Source organism: Ambystoma mexicanum, chromosome 2p (genome assembly GCF_040938575.1).
Source record: "Ambystoma mexicanum isolate Mex_15411 chromosome 2p, UKY_AmexF1_1, whole genome shotgun sequence".
NCBI lineage: Eukaryota > Metazoa > Chordata > Amphibia > Caudata > Ambystomatidae > Ambystoma > Ambystoma mexicanum.
Window position 1 is genome coordinate 76,414,785 of NC_090923.1, and position 19,153 is coordinate 76,433,937.

General features: G+C 44.7%; 1 protein-coding gene across 3 annotated transcripts in view; it reads left to right on the top strand.

Annotated features, from left to right (window-relative positions):
• Window positions 1–19,153, top strand: part of USP19 (ubiquitin specific peptidase 19) — a 1,845,650-nt gene that overhangs the window by 133,267 nt on the left and 1,693,230 nt on the right. For all 3 annotated transcript variants that reach the window (XM_069643288.1, XM_069643289.1, XM_069643291.1), the window contains exons 5-7: window positions 8,431–8,922; window positions 9,874–10,225; window positions 11,137–11,287. In XM_069643288.1, coding sequence (XP_069499389.1) covers window positions 8,431–8,922; window positions 9,874–10,225; window positions 11,137–11,287 — 995 coding nt within the window. The remainder of the gene's footprint in view (window positions 1–8,430; window positions 8,923–9,873; window positions 10,226–11,136; window positions 11,288–19,153) is intronic.

The following is a 19,153-nucleotide window of genomic DNA, read 5'->3' on the forward strand; positions in this document are numbered from 1 at the left end:
ATCGCATAAGAGCCTGTGAGCAGCTGCAGGCAATTGATCTGGAGGACAAGCTCCTCTTGGGTCCATCTGCCGCCTCCACCTCCAGGCGGCCGCACCTCGCCCCACAGCCTGCTCTGCTGGCATCTGACACTGACCAGCTTCGGGATGTCTCCAAATTTGCTCCTTCCCGACTTCCTTATTCTGTAGACACCATTCTAGCTCTGACCTCCATTCTTGGTCTAGGGGTGCTAGCTCTGTTAGGCAAAGTTTGAATGCAGTACCCTCTGGGAACACTGCAAACAACTATGACTACAGGAATAGGCAACCTAACCTTTGGTATAAGCTTGTACTACACAGTTTTGGTAGTGTGTTGAGCAGCCACTGTACTGGAGTTGTACAAAGATTCACAGTTACAGGTATTCAAATAAACTCTTACACTCAAGGTTTCTTGCATAAACCATTAATTTATCAGTCAGTTATAAAGCCTTCTTTAGATGGGAGCAATATACTAGTAACAAAAATACACTTCAATAGTGTACACTCAGTTTCTGAATCAGACAAGACCCTTTTGGGATGGCCAACAGGCACAACCTACACCCAGAGGTGACTTCAATGACAAGGGTGCTGGGGACATTAATCTTATTGTTGGCATTAGAACATTCTTAAAAAAATTGGTAAAAGGCAAAGGTTATTAGAAAACAAGTAATTATAAATATACATAAGTAGGTCAAATACTTTCACATAGCAATTAGAGTCCTTCAATTCAATAGGCTAAGCCAAATAGGCAAAAGTCTTTATATAGGATGCAGCACTTCATGTAAGTAAATGGAAAAGTATTTGCACAAGTTCTTAGGAGTCTTTGAAAAGAATCAAATGTAGGGCTAGAAGCTGATTGGACTTGTGAAAGTTACAAGCATTTCTACAGTAAGAGTTAAGTTCTCTTAGACTTATTTTTCAGTACCTTGGTAAAGAAGGAAAAGATGCAGCTGATGACGTCTGTTCCTGAGCAGCTCTGCAGATCTCACTATTCCTGGGCCTCAGTCGTGGGGACAAGAGGGAGGACTTCTGGGGACTCCTGCACTGGGACTGTCAAAACTGGCAACTGGCTAACTTAATTTTCAGTGGCTGTTTCGCGTTTCAGCTCCTTGCGGTACAGCAGATGGCAATAAGCACGGTTCCTGTCTGTCAAGGTGGACTTTCCTTGCTTCTGGGTTCCTGCACTCTGCTGAGGGGGTTCAGGCTTGGTCAGTCCTGCTTCATGGGAGTCTAGAGAATATTCCAAAAGCTTTAGGCCAGCTTAAAAGTAATGCACAGTCTTGTGTCCCTCTCCCTGGCTATACGGTTTCCTTCAGCAACTCTGAGGAAATTCATCCAGTTCGGAGATGGGTGTCCAGGTGGCTTACTTTGGAGTTGATTGGTCCCACCAACTCGGAGAAGTTGTCCTTGCAGGGGCTTCTGTCGATGCAAACTTGGCAAGTAGTCATTGCAGCAGGGCTTCACCGGGCAAACCAACAGAACGGAGTTGCAGCATGCGTCCTCTTCAAGCTCTTCTTTGGTTCCTTCGTCCAGTGATCGACTCTGCCTTCCATGTCAAAAGACTCGCCTTTTATTCATTACTCTCCCATTCATTCCAGCCTAGCTGCCACTCACCCAGCAGGGTGGCTGTCCTTGCCGGACAGTCAGCCGGCTAATCACCACAGAGTGCATTTGGGTCTCCTAGGAGACTGAGCACAGAGAGTTTCGGGCACCTCCCGCACTTCCTGCCTACCCCAGCCACTCGGGCGCCAGAGGCAGGTTTCTCTCAGAAACCCTGCCAAAGGTAAAAAAAATGAGCAAAGAGACCAAACCTGGTTTGGCGCACTGAAAAAGCTCTCTAGAAGGACCTTCTCACAAAGGCCTGGCAAAAAAAAGACCGAGCACCGTTTTAGCAAAGATGGCTCCCATGGTTACTTCATCGGAGCCGATAACTGTGGCGGTAAATGCAAACCAGGGTAGTTCAAAATGAAACCACTGCCACCAGCCATTCAATTGAGAAAAGGGTAACATATTATATGCACATAAGAAGCTAGGCAAAGGGGATACTAAGTAACCCCTCTAGCACTCTATTGTAAGATAGTGTGTGCTGGGTCTAGAAAGTTACAATTCTAAGTAAAGTCAATTTTACTTTACTGCTCTGGGAAACAGTAGTTGATCCCAGAGAAGGTATTTAAACCTTGGGAAATCTGGAAGACTTCCCGGTGGCACTGCACTGAAGGTACTTTGTGACAGTTGTAAAAGATGATGCTTATGGAGTTGGTTGGACTCCATAATTAAAAGAAACAGTATAAAATCACATTTAAAATACATGAGAGAGTGGGAAAAAGGGTTTCGCTCTCTCCTGGTAAAAAAAGTCCTCAAAATCCAGCAGTTTCTGGAGGTCTTTAAGGTGGAAGGAATTAACATATTTTAGAGAAATCTCCCTAACAAGCTGGTCGTATCCCAGACCCCCTTGCAGGTGATAGATGTTTAGTCTCTGTAGTGGAGACACGGGAATGATGGCCTGGATGGAAGCTGCTAGAAGCCTGATAATTCTTGCTAGAGCCCGAAGTGGTGGTATTTTCTTCGCTTATGTCGCTTTGAGCTCTTTCTTTATTGCTCTCATCTTGGGGCCTGGTAGCACCAACATTGCCTTTGTGCTTTTTACTATGAAAACCAGAAATTGTAGTAGTTGCTTGGAAAGGAGCTCCGATTTCTCCTGATTAATCAGGAAGCCTAGGGAAGAGAGAAGCTGGAACGCCCACAGAGTTCGATGAGGGCTCGTCTGTTGTCCGCCAGCATCAGAATGTCTTCTAAGTAGACGATCATTTGGATCCCTCCCTCCCTCCCTCCCACTCTCTCTCATGACTGCCGCCACTGGTCTCATGATCCTTGTAAAGGCCCAGGGCGCTGTGGCCAGTCTGAGAGGAAAGCCTCTGTATTGCCATTAATCTGCTTGTTCCTTTGGAATCCTAATTACTTACAGTGCTCTCTGGTGATCAAAATCGTCAGGTAGGCATCCTTCAGGCCCATCCTCACCAACCAGTCCCCTTTGCGAGCATTTCTCATTTGAAGTGCCTGTAGACCAGCCACCTGTTCAGTTAATTCCTGTTTATAACGGCTTTACAGGCAGTCGGAGAGGAAGTGGAGCGGCAGCTCCTCAATGGCTGATGAATCCTCCTTTCGTCTTACCATCCTATTGGAAGGTTATTATTTCTGCCAAACGAACTTTTTTCAGTCTTAAGGTGGAGGCAGCTATCATCTGGTTCACTCGTTCTTCCTCTGCCAAGGCATGATAACAGGCTGTGCCATCTCAGGATCTGATTCTTTTCTTTCTTGACAAGATTGATGGCATTTGTCAGAACATTAGCAATACTGTGAGGCAGTCTGCTACGCCTTCTTTCTCTGCTTCCTCTGGCACATCCAATTCTACCTGGTCTACTTTTCCCACCTTTTCTGATCATGCTGTTATTACTGCAATTCATACACTTAAATCTGCTTCACCTCTTCATCCTATCCCTCTTGCTCATCTTAAAGAGATCTCCAGGGATATTGTCCCAATGATTACATTGGCGGTCAATTCTTCCTTTCTCTTTGGATATATCTCTTGCACTTTGAAGCATGCGCTAGTTATTCTTTTGCTCAAGAAGCCTTCTCTTGACCCTTCTGTGCTCACAAACTTTCGTCCCATCTCACTTCTCCCTTTTCTCATGAAGCTGCTTGAGTCTCTGGTCTTCCCTCTGCCATCTTCCTTTCTTGATTGTTCAGGTTTCTTTGACTCTTTTTCAGCCTGGCTTCCGCTCCGGGAGTGGTACTGAGTCAGTTCTCACTTCTGTGACTTATAGTTTACCTGGTTGATCAGGGTGGTGTTAGGGCAGTGATTCGGTTAGATCTATCGGTTTCCTTCAATACTGTTGACCATTCCACCCTGATCGCTCTGCTATCCGCTGCGGGCCTGGCTCTGACTTGGTTCTCTGCCTTCTTGGCGGACCATTCTCAGTCTGTTTTTCCTCTCTCCTTTCTGCTCTGACCCTGTCCCTCTATCCTGCGGAGTTTCGCAGGGCTATGCTCTTTCTCCGACTCTATTCAACATTTATATCGGGCCACTTCTACGCCTTCTCCCATGGCTTCCGGTATTATTCCTATGCCGATGACGCGCAAATCATGGTCCGTCTCGATCTTAGTCTGCCTGATGCTGCTGCACGGCTTAGGGGCTGCCTGGCAGACTTGGGCTCCTGGATGGCTGGCTGAAATTAAATGGTGATAAGACTGAGGTACTGTTGTTAGCACCTTCAGCCTTCTGTCTTTCTGGACAGCTGACCTTTGGCCAACCTCTCTGGGACCATTCCCCCTGCCTACTCTTCTGTCAAAAATCTGAGTGTAAGGATCCCCTCCTCCTTTTCTATGTGCGATCAGTTTGCCTCAGTCTGCAAATTTGGCCACTTAAAACTTTAAATCCTACAGAAAGTACTCCCTTTCATTCCAGTCCTATTTCATGCACCTGTCGAGGCTTGGCTTCTTCTCAGTAACATAGACTACTGTAATGCACTCTATCTTGATCAGCCGGTCTATCTTGTGCATCACCTCCAGCTCCTTCAGAATGCTGCAACAAGGTCTGTCCTTCTCCTCCCCACCCCCCGTTTGGTGTCCATATGTCCCCCTTGCTTCACCAGCTTCATTGGCTCTGTTGCGAAGTGTCCTCTTAAGTCACTCTGCTTTGTACACAGAGCCTTCTATAGACAATGCGCAGAATATTTACAGACCAAATTGTTCCCTTATGTTCCTCTGTGGCCACTCTGCTCACAATCTGCTCTTCTGATCCAAGTTCACCAGGTCAGACTCTCCAGTATGGGTGATTGTGCCTTTTCAGTTTCTGCAGCCAGGGCTTGGAACTCGCTTCCGCGTTCCCTGCGCGCCACTTCTGATCATCTTCCTTTTCGCTGCACCTTAAAAACCTTTCTGTTCTGAATTCCCTCTCAGCTCGTTCTGTTGGTGAATGTCCACTATATAAGGTTCGCTAACATAACTGGTCTCACCTTCTCCTTCCTGTGAACACGGAACATGTTGCTTAGGAAGACATCTTTCAAGGTTCTGTGCTCTATCGCTCTTTTGCTTGCCAAAAGGCACAGATCCCTCTCTAGGAGCTCACTCTCCCTGCACGCCATCAGAAAGTGCTTTGGCTTTACTCGCTGTCCGTTCGGCGCCCCAAACTCGAGGTGGAAACCGATCACTGCAGCCATGCATTGCTTGAAAGCCTCTGCCAATTTTCTAAGAATAAGTGTCCTGCCCCCAAAGGGGGGTAGGTTATTGACATTCTCAGTTTGTGTGCTTGGGTGGCAGTAATTACCGCAGCCTCTGCGTCCCCTGTTGCTGTGCCCACACGGGCTAAATAGCAACTCTTGGGTCAGTCACTCCTGCCTCGTAGGACGCTAAATCGCCCAGTTTGGAATCTATGTTCAACAGAAGGCTGCTTCTCCTTTCAGAGGACAGAGCACAATTTGTATTCCCTAGGAGGCACACAGCTCTTTGTGCCCAGTTGGCTAGGACATCCAGGTCTACTGTTTCTCTGGTGTCCTTGGCTCTCTCCGTCAAGTCCATAATTTTAGCTATGGCACCGGCCAAGTCCAGGACTTTTTCCTGGCATCCCTTCCAGGCACCCTTCATGCTCTTTATCAAGTTCCTGACGGCTTTGGAGATGAATGTGGTCATCTTTGGGTCTAATTCTGGTTGCCCAGCCACTTTACTGGGTAGCACTGGTCTGGGACATTCTGAGCGCTTTCGTAGTCTCACCTCCTTTTCAATGGGCTTGTGTAGTGTTTAAGCCATATATGAGGTCACGGACGCCAGTTGTTTGATCTTGGCTGCACTATTGATCCTGGGTCAAACATATCCATCAACTTTGGGTGCTCCAAATGCTTCTGTTTGCATTTTATTTTCCCGCTCTTTGACTTTTGGAAAGCTTTGAGTCGGATTCCATGGACTCTGAGGAGTCCACATCCCCTGTTTTGCTCCCCTGTGGTAGGGGGGGTAGGAGATTTGGCATGGTCCTCCACAGTAAGAAAGTGTCTTTCAGCTTCTCGTAAGCGTCAATAGCCTCCGGAGGCTTTCTTTTGCCTCCTTGTCATGACCCCGGGGAGTCGTTGAGCCTTTCCTTTTAGGGGTCTGTGCTCTACCTTATCGGTTGCCTTGCTAGCAGACTGGTCAGAGGACTTGCTGGTAATTGCTTCGTAGCCTTTTCAGTTAAGGCCATCCCCGATCAAATACTCCAGGGCTTCTAGCCTATCTTGGCATGCGCATACCCCTTGTGATACTGCATTGACCAAAGAATCTTGTAAGACTCTTAAAAAGAGTTGGGTCTGATTCTTTTTCTGAAAGCACTTGCTCTTGGCTTCCCACACTGCCTTTATCTGATTCCATTGTGAATGTGTGCCTGAATAGAGCAGGTTGAGCCGCACGTCCTCTTGGGAGCTAGGGAGGGGTAGGCCTGTTTTTAGATGCTATGAGGACCGAACTTGCAGATCCTCCAAACTGCTAGTTTTCAACCTTAAGTGTCAAAATAAGGGACCTTTATGGTGTGGAGGCATAATCATTAGCTCTTTGGTGCAGTATATATGCGAGAACGCTCTCAGTGCGTTAATGTTGTGTATTATCAGAAGAAACAGGCTGCAGTTCGCCCTCGCTGCATTCTCTGGCGGTCTAGAACAAGGCACCTACTGCGTGCCATGTAGCCACGTGCTGGCGCTTCTGCGCATGCGTGCGGGGTGTGTCAGTGACCCGGGCGCGCACAGGGTGCCGGGGCCTAAAGCCAAAGACCAAACATGCATAACTTAAATGGAGCGCAGCCGCAGCCTTAGCGTGAGTTCCATACTCACAGGTCCGGCTGCGTGTCCAACTCTTCACGGCGCACACCGCTCTACTTCGCGGAGAGCGAGGGCTGCGTGTTCGTCAGAAAGATGAAATGCTCGCCTCCGAAGGTGAATAATGTGGTGGTGCTTTAGTAATGCGCCGCTTCACATTCGATGCAAGCAAGGAGCTTGCGGTCTGGGCTTCCTGTTACACTAACAAGTTCTGGATTTAATGACTAATTGCCACATTGTTTGAACATCAATATTATATCACTATCCTCGATCTAGAGGAGTGTTTCACACGCTATTAAGTGTTCCAATACTTCTCTATAACACTTAATTATAGGAGACACATGAACATGCCATTTATCTTTGGGAAGAGCCCAAAAAGAAGAGGAAAGGACCTAGGCAGGAAGTGCCTCATGGGGACAGAATATGGAAATGGGATTACCTGAGAAACTGGGGTTCATGGGGCCATGACGTTTTTAATGTGTTCTGTTTAAAAATTAAATAAGACATGTTATTACAGAACATTTTGAAAATCTGCTGAAGAGTAAGCATGCTGTATTGACATAGAATAAAAGCTTTGTGACCCCCATTTCCATTGCCCACTACACTCTGCAATTGATGAGGAAGGATGGAAACAGGCTTGCATCAATGTCCGGTAACAGAAGCTCAGAGGGTTGCCACCTGATCAACCAGAGAAGTGGAGTATAGATCTTCCATTGGGAATTCCTGAAGGACACTAGAAGTATACTTCTTTAGCTGCTTAGTGAGCCTTTGTGGAATGGCTGCATAGATAGATTCATTTGAATGTGTACCTTCATTTTGGCTCCAAAATACCGAATGTCCTCTTTGTGACGCAGTGAAGCTGTTGCAGGCTTAGTGCACCAGGCTTGGTGTGTGCTTTTATAGTGATTTTAGATGTCTGATGTAGGCCAGAGTCCTCTTCTTTGTTTTTTTCGGACTGACTGATTGAAAAGTGGGAAACAGAACTGATGATTTGTATATCGGACCCCAAAGGTTCATCACTGGTTAAATGACAGTTATACTACAGGAAGATGTAGGAGACTTGTCGCTTGCTGATTCATTCTGTATCATAGAATAAAACCATAAAAGACCTACCCGTTGAACTTACCTTGAGATTCAAACTGATGTAGACTTCTGTATTGGAAATGCATCAGACCCTGATGTAATAAACTCTGGCCTATAGTTTCTGAAGTGCAATACCTGTGTTTGTTTTATTGTTGCTCATCAAATATTTGATTCTCTGTATTCTACATTAACACAAATTACCTGGCTTTAAGCAGGGCACTTATTCGTTTGTTGCAATCATGTTTTTTAATGATGGGTTAAATAAAGCAATAATAATGCTTAAAGTCGACAGAGTGTAAACTATATTTTAATCTGTAGCAACTGTCATGTTCCCGTTTCCGGTTTTTTTCTTATTCAGTTGTTGCCAGTTCTTTCGCTTGCATTTTCAATATGGGGCGACCATCAGTGCCTACTTTGGAGGATGAAACCAATTGCTTGTTCAGGTTTCTGTGATCTGGTCTGTGCCTAATTCCTTGTTGTACTTTGTTTTATTCAGAAAAGGAAAAAGGATATTGCAAAACAGCCAACCAATGAGACTGCACTGAAGGAGAACGGAAGGGAAAGGCCAACACCACCATTGGTTAAGTGTGATGAGATGTCAACCTTGCCATCCCCTTCAGCCCTTTCATCGCAAAGAACTAAGCATAATAAAACCATTCAACGTGGCCATGCTCGGAAAGATGCTTCTGCAGACTCTGGGGACAAAATTGCTGTCCAGCAAACAGTTGCCACACATTCAAAAAAACAAACTGGCCTTGAAGTTGGCCAATCTTTGGACCCAAAATATACTCTACAGGAAGAGCCTAGCACCAGATGTCTTAAGGCTACTTGCTCTGACGAGTCCTTCAGAGGCCATAGTGGGAAAGATGGAGGAAGGCTGAATGATTGCACGATCCAGGCAGAAGAAACCTTTCCACCAACATCTCCCTGTGTACCCTCCGTCTTGGAATTGCCACTTTTTCAGGCCAAAGACATTGGAGAAAAGGAAGTGAGTGGTGCTTTGTATTGATTGTTTCATCCTTGAACACCAGCAGGAACAATTATCCTATTTTGGGGGGGTTGACAGTGAGCTATATTCTGCCTTTTCTTCCCCAGCCCTCAATTTTGGCTACTGAGGTAGGGAAGGGGGCATTCAAAATAGTTAATGCTACATTGTAAAGCATGTATATTTCTCATAATTATTCACTTTTCCTCCCAAAATTAGGCCAGACAATTTGCACTAGCTATTGGTAAGTGGTAGGTCACTCTTTGCATATGATGATAAATGATGTGGCTAACTGCCATTCATAAACCTGGACAGGTGACATTTGTCTCATTAGTTCATTGGTCTCCTTTGGTTGTTAGTGTGCTTTCACAAGATCTCTGAAGTTTAGTTAAAACTTTAGAAATCTTTACATTGGTGTTTTCAACACTGCAGAGAAGTCAGCAGTTACCCCTACAGTTTATATGTGCAGTTTTCCTTCTTTGCATATTTCTCAGAACACAATGATCCCACATTTCTGTATAGTCTCCAGTAGCTGAAGCCGCTAGGTTAGTGTGGTCTGTGCTACTTAGCTTTCGGAGGTCCAAAGAATGGCTGCAGTGTATAAGCAGTCGGTTGTGGTTTAGAAGGTTGTGGGCTTTCTAGAGCTACGAGGGAGTATATTTGTATGTGCATTGGAGACCAGGTTTTCTGTTGAAGGGGGAGGTTATGGTTGATGGCGTAGGATGGGGAGTAGCGAGAAATGCGTTTGCTGGGGTAAGACAAATCCCCATTTTTATGGATTTTTTTCATGGATGATAATGATAAAAGGCAGAGTGATTCCAAAAAATGCAGGTATCATTATGGGTTGTCCTCGTCTGTCCTCCTGTCTTTTCGCCTCTCCCCTTAGCAGTAGATGTGTCTTGCTTTTTTTTTTTAATCTACTGTTTTCTTTAAAAAGTGTTTGTTTCCTTTTAGAAGGTTGAAGAGATGAAGGATAAAATGCCATGTTTACAGAAACAGCCCATACTCTCCGAGGTGCCTATCCCACTTGCTTACTCCAGGTTTGGCGATATAGAACAGCAAGAAACTATTTCGTCCGCACCATTGGGCTCCGAAGGCCCCATACAATCTAATCTGGATGCCCCTGCGGGACTTGTCGCCTCTCCACATGAGCCTTCTCCTGTTTTACAACCTGTTGTACGCCAGGAAAGTGATGTTCTTTTTCAAGGCATGACTATGCCTGAGGCGACCACAACTAATATGGACACTAAGGAAGTAAAGAGTGATCCATCCAAAGAGGACATTCCTTTAGAGGAGGCAATAGAAGGTAATGCTCGATTATTACTATGAGGTAAATGACAACAAGGGTTTCCCAATAGTTCTAAAACGGGTTCTTGACACACGTGTGGTCTTGAATGAAGAACATAACATGCAGGGTATTCTCTTCATTCTACACCACATGTTTGTCAAGAACCTGTTTTATAACTACTGGGGAACCATACCCGCTAATTATCTCCTTACGAAATGTATTGATGGATTTATAGTCTCTGTTTAATGAAAGAATTTAACAATGTTGGTAGTTTTGTGTAATATGCTGACATTTGTAATTCCCTATCAGGGAATCTTCATTAAAGTCATGCGCATAGATGAGCTCTCTGAATGAATGAGCTGGAACACGAAATCCTCTTCATTCCAGATATTCATTTTTTGAATTAGTTCATCTACAATTGCCAATAATTACTAGCATAATTGTTTTGTCATGCTGGAAACCAGTGTGCAAGGTCTGCTTTGCCGTCTGCATAGCCATTGTAAGCAGACAAAATGAAAGAAGAAATACTCAGATTGGACAAAAGAAGCTCATGCAGATCGCTTCGCCTTGACTCAGTACATTTTTATTTATTTATTTTTTTGATGCACAAAGGAATCGCTGAACCACCACTGTATTTAGCCTCCCTTTTAACTTACGTGTTTGACCCTTTTTCATAGAAATTTCGCTCAATGCTTTCTGGCAGTTGTCTTTAGTGGCAGAAAACCTAGCAGATACACTATTTCTGTGTTTTCTGTGACTTTGCCTCTGCTCAACTACATTACTGGGATTCTTGGATAGCTACCTGGAATGTGGCAGTAACATGGCAAAATGGGAGGAGCATGGCACACGCATCTAATGTTTGCCTTAAGACTGCTACTAAGAGGAATGCCAGACAACCCTTTCAATTCATTTATTTTTTTCTTTCATAGATCCCATCATAAACCTGACACTAGTAAAAAATGACCACTATGAAAAGGGAACAGACGAAGTTGTAGTCCATGTTTATGTGAAAGAGATTTGCAAGCCAATGTCCATGGTGCATTTCCGAGAACAGGACTTCACGTTGTTGTTCCAAACAAGGTAAGACTTCAGGAATATAACCTGCTTTCTTCACCCCCCTTCACAGGGGCAAAACATTAAAGTTGCAAGCTAGTTGCCAGCCATAAAAAGTCTATCTCCACCTCAATTCTACACATACACAAAGCCTACCATTTCTTACTCGCCATAAAACAGTTATTAGCCAATGGCCGGTGCAAAGTTGGAGCCCTTCTCCATGACACCGTGACTATCATATATGCTTGTTAGATTACTTAAAAGCTAGCTTGTTGATAATCGCCTTGGCCTATGCATCATGCGCTCGTTCAGAGAACGCTTCAGTGGAACTGTGCAATGTGCACCCAGATACCCGAGTGTTATACTGTGCTATATAATTATATAAATAAGTGTGCTACTTTTGTAGCCCTTTGTTCTTTTTATACCTAGTGTTAGGTAAGATTTTCACAGAACTGGTAAATCTTCCTGACCTGGGTCAACCCCAGAACTGTTTGCTTTACTAGTGTGATATTTTTCCTTAATACTGAGTGGGAACCTTTTTCCACACTCACAGAATCTCTTACTATTTTTATGGGTGTCATTTTTAAGACACTCCGTAGTGGGTCTTTAAAGTTATCCTCTTTAACAACTTATTGGCAATAAGTGTCTGTTGTTGTTGAGTTGCACTAGGGGCTCTCCTTTTAAATCTTTCTCTAGCTAACCTTGAGAGAACTACAGTTCCCATGGCTAGAAAGGATCTTTGCATCCCTTTTACATTGTGTTAGGTGAAACCAGCACACCCCACCTTATGTGGAGTGCTGGGGAGATACAATGCATCTCCTTTCACGCTAAAACTCGAACAAATATATTACAGGGACAAGCTTACCTTCAATGAATGGTGGCGGTGATACCTTGTATTTGTTGCACCTTTACCGCGGGCTGTGTTCACAGCTGCAGAACAGGCACCTGAGGCTTCTCATTTTTACCAAAATGGCCCTGGTCGTCTTTTTACACTATTTTAGTGTTTCTTGTCCTTTCTTGTTCCTTCCCCTGACATCCAGATCGGGAAATTCCTTTGTGTGATTTTAATCTTCAGCAGGAGTCCGCTGATCACCCAGCCCAGGCTCCAGTCTGTCTGCGAGGGAGGAGGCCAAAACTCCACAGCCCTTTGTCTCCCCCTTCCCCCCCCCCCTTTGCCAGAATGGAAACAAAACCCAGTGGGGGACTGGCTGTCCTGATTGGACAACCAGACCGCCCCTTCTTGTAAAATGCATGGAGAAAATGCAGAAGTTGTATTGCAATTCTTGATAAATACTGCAAACCTGGAAGCTGAAGACTAGTCGACCACTGGAACTGAAACCGAAGAGGATGATGAAGGAAAAGCGGCCTTGACTATTTCGAGCGATCAGAGAGCCTGCTGTGTAACCATAGCCTGCTGTAGCCCTTCCTTCCAATCGACCTGGGGACACAGATAACGACGACCCTGACCCAGAGCCTGGTGAGACCCACTAGATTCAAGAAGACCTGCAGTTTGAGCCATCCCACGCGTTGCTGTGACCTTGCGTTGCTGCAATACCCCAATACCCTGGGACCTCGAGCCACTGTGCGGTGCGCAGTCTTCCAAATATCACTGAATCTCCGTGGGCACCTGGTGGATCTCCAGAGGCACGAATCGAGCCTGAAAAGTCCCCTAAACAGAGTGCTGGACCTTTATAACGACGAGAATTCAACTGTGATTTTCTCTCTTCTTCTGTGCTCCTTGAAAAGGTGCCAAATCCGCAGAACCGCATTCGGCCATGAGGAAAAGCTTGCCTAGAGCCTTCTTCATTAATCCCTGCTGCAAGGTTCCTTCTTGTTTTCAGTCACCACAAGGAATCCACTGACTGGGTATTTGGCAACAGATCCTGAAGTCCTCCTGCTGCAAAATCTTCAATGCTGAGGTACTGTGTTGGCTTGGGTATGTACCTACCTTAAGTCTTTTAGGATTTATGTGTAGCTGTCGGGTGTTTTCTGTAATAGGGAGGCCCCTCATCCAGTGCACCCAGTCCCACTGCTAGAATCCTGGTAGGGTGTCTTCTGTGAAGCCCCTGGACCCTCTTCTAACTCTAAAGTAGAGTACTCACTTGTTTGCCCAGTCTCCCTAAGGTACTCTGACTTTTGCTACTTAAGAACCTGTCCTGACACTGCCTTTTAGACACTTTATCCTAGTGACCCCCCCCACTTTCTGTGACTTGGAACACTCATGCTCCAAGAATAAGGAAAATACTTTTAAGGGATTGGACCTTTTGCCTAGAAAAGTAAATAAGTGTTTAAAAGTTACTTACTTGTAAAGAGTTGGTTGGTAACTGTAACGCTAAGAATGAACAGTTACAAACATTCTTACTTGCCTTGGATGTGTGATGCACTATTCTTAAAAGTATGTTTATCATCATTTCTTCCTTAGAAACGGTTTTGCCATTCTAATATAAAGTAGATGTTCTGTTATGTTAGTGGTACTTGTATCGTGCACCGTCACCAACGGAATTGGTCCCCAGGCGCTCTGGCTGATCTGTAAACAGAAAGGGTGGGGTAGGGTTAGCCGGGAGGTGGGGAGAAGAGTGGGAGAAGTGGTGGGCTGTTGGCAGCTTCAGCTCGGTATACACCGAGTGCTGGGCTTTGGTGCTAGTATCGGATCGGATGAAGGCCTTGAGTGCTATGGGTGAAGTTTTATGTGGTGTTGGTGAGGGTGGGGTTAGTGGGGTCTGTATCCTGGTTCAGGTACTTATGATTCCATTAGAGTTGTATACCTGTGGATTCGGATGTTGTTGGTTCCTCGTGGGCCGACTTGATTTGGTGGTGTTGCGCTCATCCAACTGTATCTTATTGAGTATAGTTTGGATTGGTGGGTGCGTCTGAACCTAATCTTCAGGTGTGGGACATATCTATTCTCAAGTGATCTAGTGTGACGCTGGTCGGTTAAGGCTTTGGGTGGTTCACGTCGGGGTCGTGTTGAAGTGTTGTCCTAGTGGATCCGTCTTGGTGAGCGTGTATATTCAGACGTTCGTATCCTTCTGTTCCGAATGGTTCTTTAATTTCCGTGGGGTGAACATCCTTGGGACTGTTTAGTTGTAGTTTCTTGTGGTGGGGCATTGTGCTTCCTGCTTTGAAGGTATATTATTACTCTCCTGTGATTAGGTTGTGCCCAAAAGTAATGTTGGTTTCACTATAATTACTCCTGCAGGTTAATTGTATGAGTGTCCCCCAAATGGGTCTTGCTTCCCCTGATTTGCTGTTAGCCTGTCAAGAATAAGTCTGTATTAGGTTGTTGCCTACCTAGAAAAGTGTAACATTAGGGTTTACTTTCCCTGTGCTATCTGAGTCTGTGGTTCTAACTGTCCCTTATAAATCCTACATCAGTCACTTGTAGAGATGGGAAAGATCTAATCTGGACTGCTTGAAAGATTAAACATGTATATGTGTTTTACTTGCCTTAAGTTAACTGTGTGCCATCCAAAAATAAGTTACCAGAGTTACTGCTTATCTCAATCTGTGTTTCACTGATCTCAAAAGGACCTGTAATTGAATATCACATCCTTAGGTTGTTATTCACCTAGTATAACTCTGTTATAACAAAAGTAGTTATAGGTTTTTACTGTACCTGGAATAAGTGTCCACTATTCACAAAAAGTATATTGTCCAGTTGACTGATTGGGATTTATACTCAGTCACTGTACAACTGTAGGGTCTACTGCACTTGCATTACTGAATGTAATTGTGAAAGTAACCATTGGTTTTTACACCCCAAGAATAGGTGTGACCTATATTGAATGTGTATGAAAAGGTTTTGACTTCCCTAGAACTACAGTTAGGTTGTCAAAATAAGGTTTATACTTTGGTCTGTGTACCTTTTTAAGTATAGTGTTTTTTTAAATTGTGATTTCATATAATGTGTTAGTACTTATTCACCCCTAGATTTATCTGGGCCTACCTGTATTTAAATAAATCATTTATTATCACATATAAAGTGCTTAACTGTTTCTTTGGACCTTTTGTATTACAATTTCATTTGTACTGATTTTACAGCCCTCTCTCCCTCCTAAGATGAGCCTGGCTGCTCTGTCTACGCTACCATGAACTCAGGTGCTTCAGCCTTATACTAAGAGTGGAGTTTTGTACTGCCTCAGTTAAATTGTTTTACTAAGACCTTGTGCTTCAGAAGAACTGTCCTAACACCTAGCTTTCAACTGTTCATGGTTCAAAGATTTCCAAAGTAGTTAGGAAAGTTTTCTCTGGAGCAATCTTTCCTCCATATTTTATAGACCCCCGAACCTTTTGTTTTTGCACTTTGTCCTGGCTCTTTGCAGTAAAGTCTTCAGTTTCACTCCACTGGACCTTTTTTATGGGGAAACTGTCTAGTGCTTTAGACTGTCAGTACTGGGAAACTGTCTTTTATTTTTATCTGTTTGGTTACATTTTTTACATTGCAAAATGCATCGTCAAATGAAGTGCACTGGGGTTTCTTTTGTATGACTCTAGACTTGCACCCAAAGACATTTTTTGAAATGTGCCTTAATACATGCTGGTGGCAGAAGTTACGTTTTCACTATTTGTTAGGTAAGACTGTATGCATTGCCTTTTGGGTGCACTAAAAGAACTCTGACCTCCTGGTAATAGAAACCCATCCTTTGGTAGAAGTCTGTACTACACAGGTTGGTAGCGTGATGAGCAGCCAGGCTTATCTCAAGAGGGGTCAATGTTCGCACTAGGGGAGTTACACAGAGATTCACAGTGATAAGTATTCAAATCAACTCTTACACACAAGGTTTCTTGATTTAAACAATTATTAATTTAACAGTCAGTTTGAGTAAGCCTTCTTCAGAAGGGGCAATATAATAGTAACACACAAATACACTCCAAAATACACACAATTTCTCTAAATCAGCACGCACCCAGTTGGGATGGCGCACACACTTCCTACACCCTCAGGTGACTTAAATAGCTAGGACATTGCAGACATTAATATATCATTGCTGCATTTAGAGCAATGCTTGGAATATGTCAAAGAAAGGGGTTATTGGAACACAACAAGAGATCACACAAATATTCTGAAGCAGGTAAGTACTTTTGGTAACCCCCAATGCAGAGTAAGTTAACCCCTTCCTGGAAGGAAGACAAAACAGTGTCGTAGGGGAAGATGAGTCATTCAGGGAGCCAGGCCAGGCCAAAGTCAATTGGACAAAAGTCTAGGTGAGCTGAAGCTGAAGTCCTTCTAGGTAGGTAAAAGACTTGCACAATGTTTTAAAAGTCTTGGTAGAAAAGAAGAAATCAAAGTGTGGCCACAAGCTGATTAGGCTTGTGAGGTAAAGAAGCTGTTAGCAACTCTACAGAAGCAACCACTGAGAATAAGTGAGGCTACAGGACAAGATGTAAGTTCTTAGACTTTACCTTAGAAATGGTTTCAACTGGCTTCTGTTCCTGTGCAGCTCTGCAGATCCTGTGTTCGTGGGCCTCAGTCGTGGGGGCAACAGGGAGGACGTCTGGAGGACTCCTGCACTGCAACGGGATGGACAGCGACCGAAAAGGACCAACGTCTATTCAGTGGCACTTCCCAGTTTCAGCTCCTTGCGTCTCAGCAAATTACACCACCGCAGAATCTTGGCTGTTGAGATGGGTTTTCCTTGCAATTGGCGTCCAGCACTCGGTTGAGGTGCCTCAAGTCCTGCTTCCTGGGAGTCCAGAGGATCTTCCTGGAGATCTTGGCCAACTTAAAAAAAAAAAAAACACACACACACACAATCTGGTGTTCCTCTGCCTGGCTCTTCGGTTCCAGCAGCAACTGCAATGGAAATACAACCAGCTTCAAGAGGATGTCCAGACAGGCTTACTTGGGAGTTGATTGGTCCCACCAACTCAATGGGAGAAACGAGACGAATTCGGAGCTTCAGCACAGCAGCAGGGCTTCACTGGGCAAACCAACGGTCCAGGAGTTGCAGCATTCGTCTCTTCCAAGTTCTTCTTCGCATTCCTTCGTCCAGTAGTCGACTCTGCCTTCAAAACCAAAAAGCCTCACCTTTTATGCAGGTTTCTCCATTCATCCCAGCATAGCTGCCAGTCAAACAGCAGGGTGGCTGTCTTTGCTGCACAGCCAACCAGCCAGTACCCTTTGGGTGCATTCCTGTAACCAAGAGGATTAAACACGGGGAATTTCGGGCACCTCCCTCATTTCCTGCTCCCGCCAGACATACTGGAGCCAAAGACTGGCTTCACTCATCAATCCCGCCAAAGACAAAACGAACAAAGGGACCAAACCTGGTCTGGCGCTCAGATTAAATCTCAAGAAGGACCTTTCCACAAAGAAATGGCGAAAAAAGAAGACCGGGGCCATTTTGACAAAAAATGGCACTCTTGGGTGCTAAAAGTAAACCACTGCCACCAGCCATGCATTGAGGAAAGGGCAACATAAACATGTTACTTGAGAAACTAGACAAAGGGGATACTAAGTAACCCCTTGCCATACCTGCTAGATTGGCTCCCTTTGCCTTTATGAAAGCTCTATGTCCTAAATAGTGCAAAGAGAACAGCTGCCAGGCCTTTCTATTCCTATTATAAACTCTCTGGCAGGTTGTCATGGAGGCGACATTAGGGGCTGGTTGTTTTATGTCTATTGCACGTTACGTGACTAGGTCACGTCTGGGGGCGTGGTTGTTCACATTTATGCACCGCGGTCACAGAAACCCAGTGCTTCTGATTGAGTTTACATTCAAAGCTCTGCTGCTCCACATTACATTCGGCGGGCAGCATTCAACCTTTCTTTTTGTCTCCAAAGTGGCCGTTATTCGAGCTTCCCTTCATTTCAGTTCAAGCTAACTATTCCTGCTGGGTTACATTTCTGCTCCTGTGAAATGTTTCTTTCATACATAAGCCGCAAGGAGCACGTGGCTTTTAGCATTCTACTCCTGTGACTTTAGTGCATTTCTATGCCGCAAGGAGCAAGCGTCTTTCAGCGTTCAGCTTTGGTGTTTTCACTGCAGACGCTGCATGGAGCATGCGGCTGCCAGCTTTCATCAGCTGCCTGTATCTGCATCTCTGCGCTTATCTTTTTTTTTTTTTAATCTTTTTATTAGTGGTCACAGCAGATACAATAGCTCCCTCTCAAACATCATTTCCAGCATGTTATACAATGGTACATTATACAAGCACTTAGGTGGTATACGAATTACATGGAGGTTTCATTGTCCGAAAGCAGTTCACATAGGTATACCCTGAAAGAGCCCCAGATGTCTTTTGGCCGACTCGTACTTGGTTTGGTCAAAACGTACTGTTCCTCATTTTCATTACTATATGTTAATTCACGCAAAAAAGTGTTCATGCTTTCCGGTGCAGGGATTTTCCAAGCTTGTAGGATACATCATTTTGCAACAGCGCATGATGCATTAAAGAGCCTTCTCGTTTTTTCAGAACACTTAACAATATCGCCAAACAAATATTTTTGAGGAGTCAGATATGGGGGTATTTGCGTGATTTCCGCCAGCTTTTCGGCTACCATCCCCCAGAACCGCAACAGCATGTGGCACTCCCAGTACATATGAAAGGGTCCCGCCTGCGGGGAGCCGCATTTGGGGCATTCGCTTGAGGTATCTGGCGCAAATTTGACTATTTTAGCTGGCGTGTAGTGTAGTCTATTCAGAATTTTGAATTTTATCTGGCGCAAGCCAGCATTAAGTGATATCTTTTTCGTGAGTGCACAATATCTACCGCATTTCTCCAGGTATAGATGTCTGCCTGTCAGTTTCCCACTTTTCTTTAGCCTGATTTGCCGTGGAGGTGTGGGTTTGCACTGATGCATACAGTTTGGAGATTCCCACCCCTCCTTGAGTTGTGACCAGTTGTAGGCATGGGTGTGGGAGGGGCTTGTCAAGGAAGAGTGGCCATCGC